This window comes from Penaeus monodon, chromosome 30 (genome assembly GCF_015228065.2).
Source record: "Penaeus monodon isolate SGIC_2016 chromosome 30, NSTDA_Pmon_1, whole genome shotgun sequence".
NCBI lineage: Eukaryota > Metazoa > Arthropoda > Malacostraca > Decapoda > Penaeidae > Penaeus > Penaeus monodon.
Genome location: NC_051415.1, coordinates 19,491,226 through 19,491,626, shown reverse-complemented (window position 1 = coordinate 19,491,626; position 401 = coordinate 19,491,226). Strand labels below are relative to the sequence as shown.

General features: G+C 34.7%; 1 protein-coding gene across 1 annotated transcript in view; it reads right to left on the bottom strand.

Moving 5' to 3' along the window:
• LOC119592607 (spermine oxidase-like) overlaps positions 1–401 on the bottom strand; it is a 10,906-nt gene continuing 10,505 nt past the window's right edge. The window contains exon 5 of the mRNA XM_037941491.1: positions 1–216. Within this exon, the coding sequence (XP_037797419.1) occupies positions 31–216 (186 nt within the window). The 3' untranslated portion in view covers positions 1–30. The remainder of the gene's footprint in view (positions 217–401) is intronic.

The window sequence follows — 401 nt, the reverse complement described above, 5'->3', positions numbered from 1 at the left end:
GTGTAATGCCTGCCTTGAGGAAAAACAAAACTAATTTAAGGAAATTCCTTCTATCCATGAAGAGAGATCAGCAGTTCCTTCAACATCTAGAACAACCTCAGGTGGAGTGTCTGGTACACATAATGTCTGTGCAGCTTCTCGTCCAGATAAATAGGCTCCATGAACTGTTGAATAGAAGCTTGGGTGACAGTGCTCTCCAGCAAATAACACTGCAGGCTGTAAAAAGAATAACCTTTTTAATAAACATGTCAATATGCCACACATGAAAAATGACAGAAAAAAATTGTAGTTTCCTGATTACACAAAATGATTTTATTACTCAAAATCCTGTTTTGTTTTTTTTTAATCATGAAACTGTATGTTATAAACCAAAAAACATTACAAACTTTATGAAGGATGCT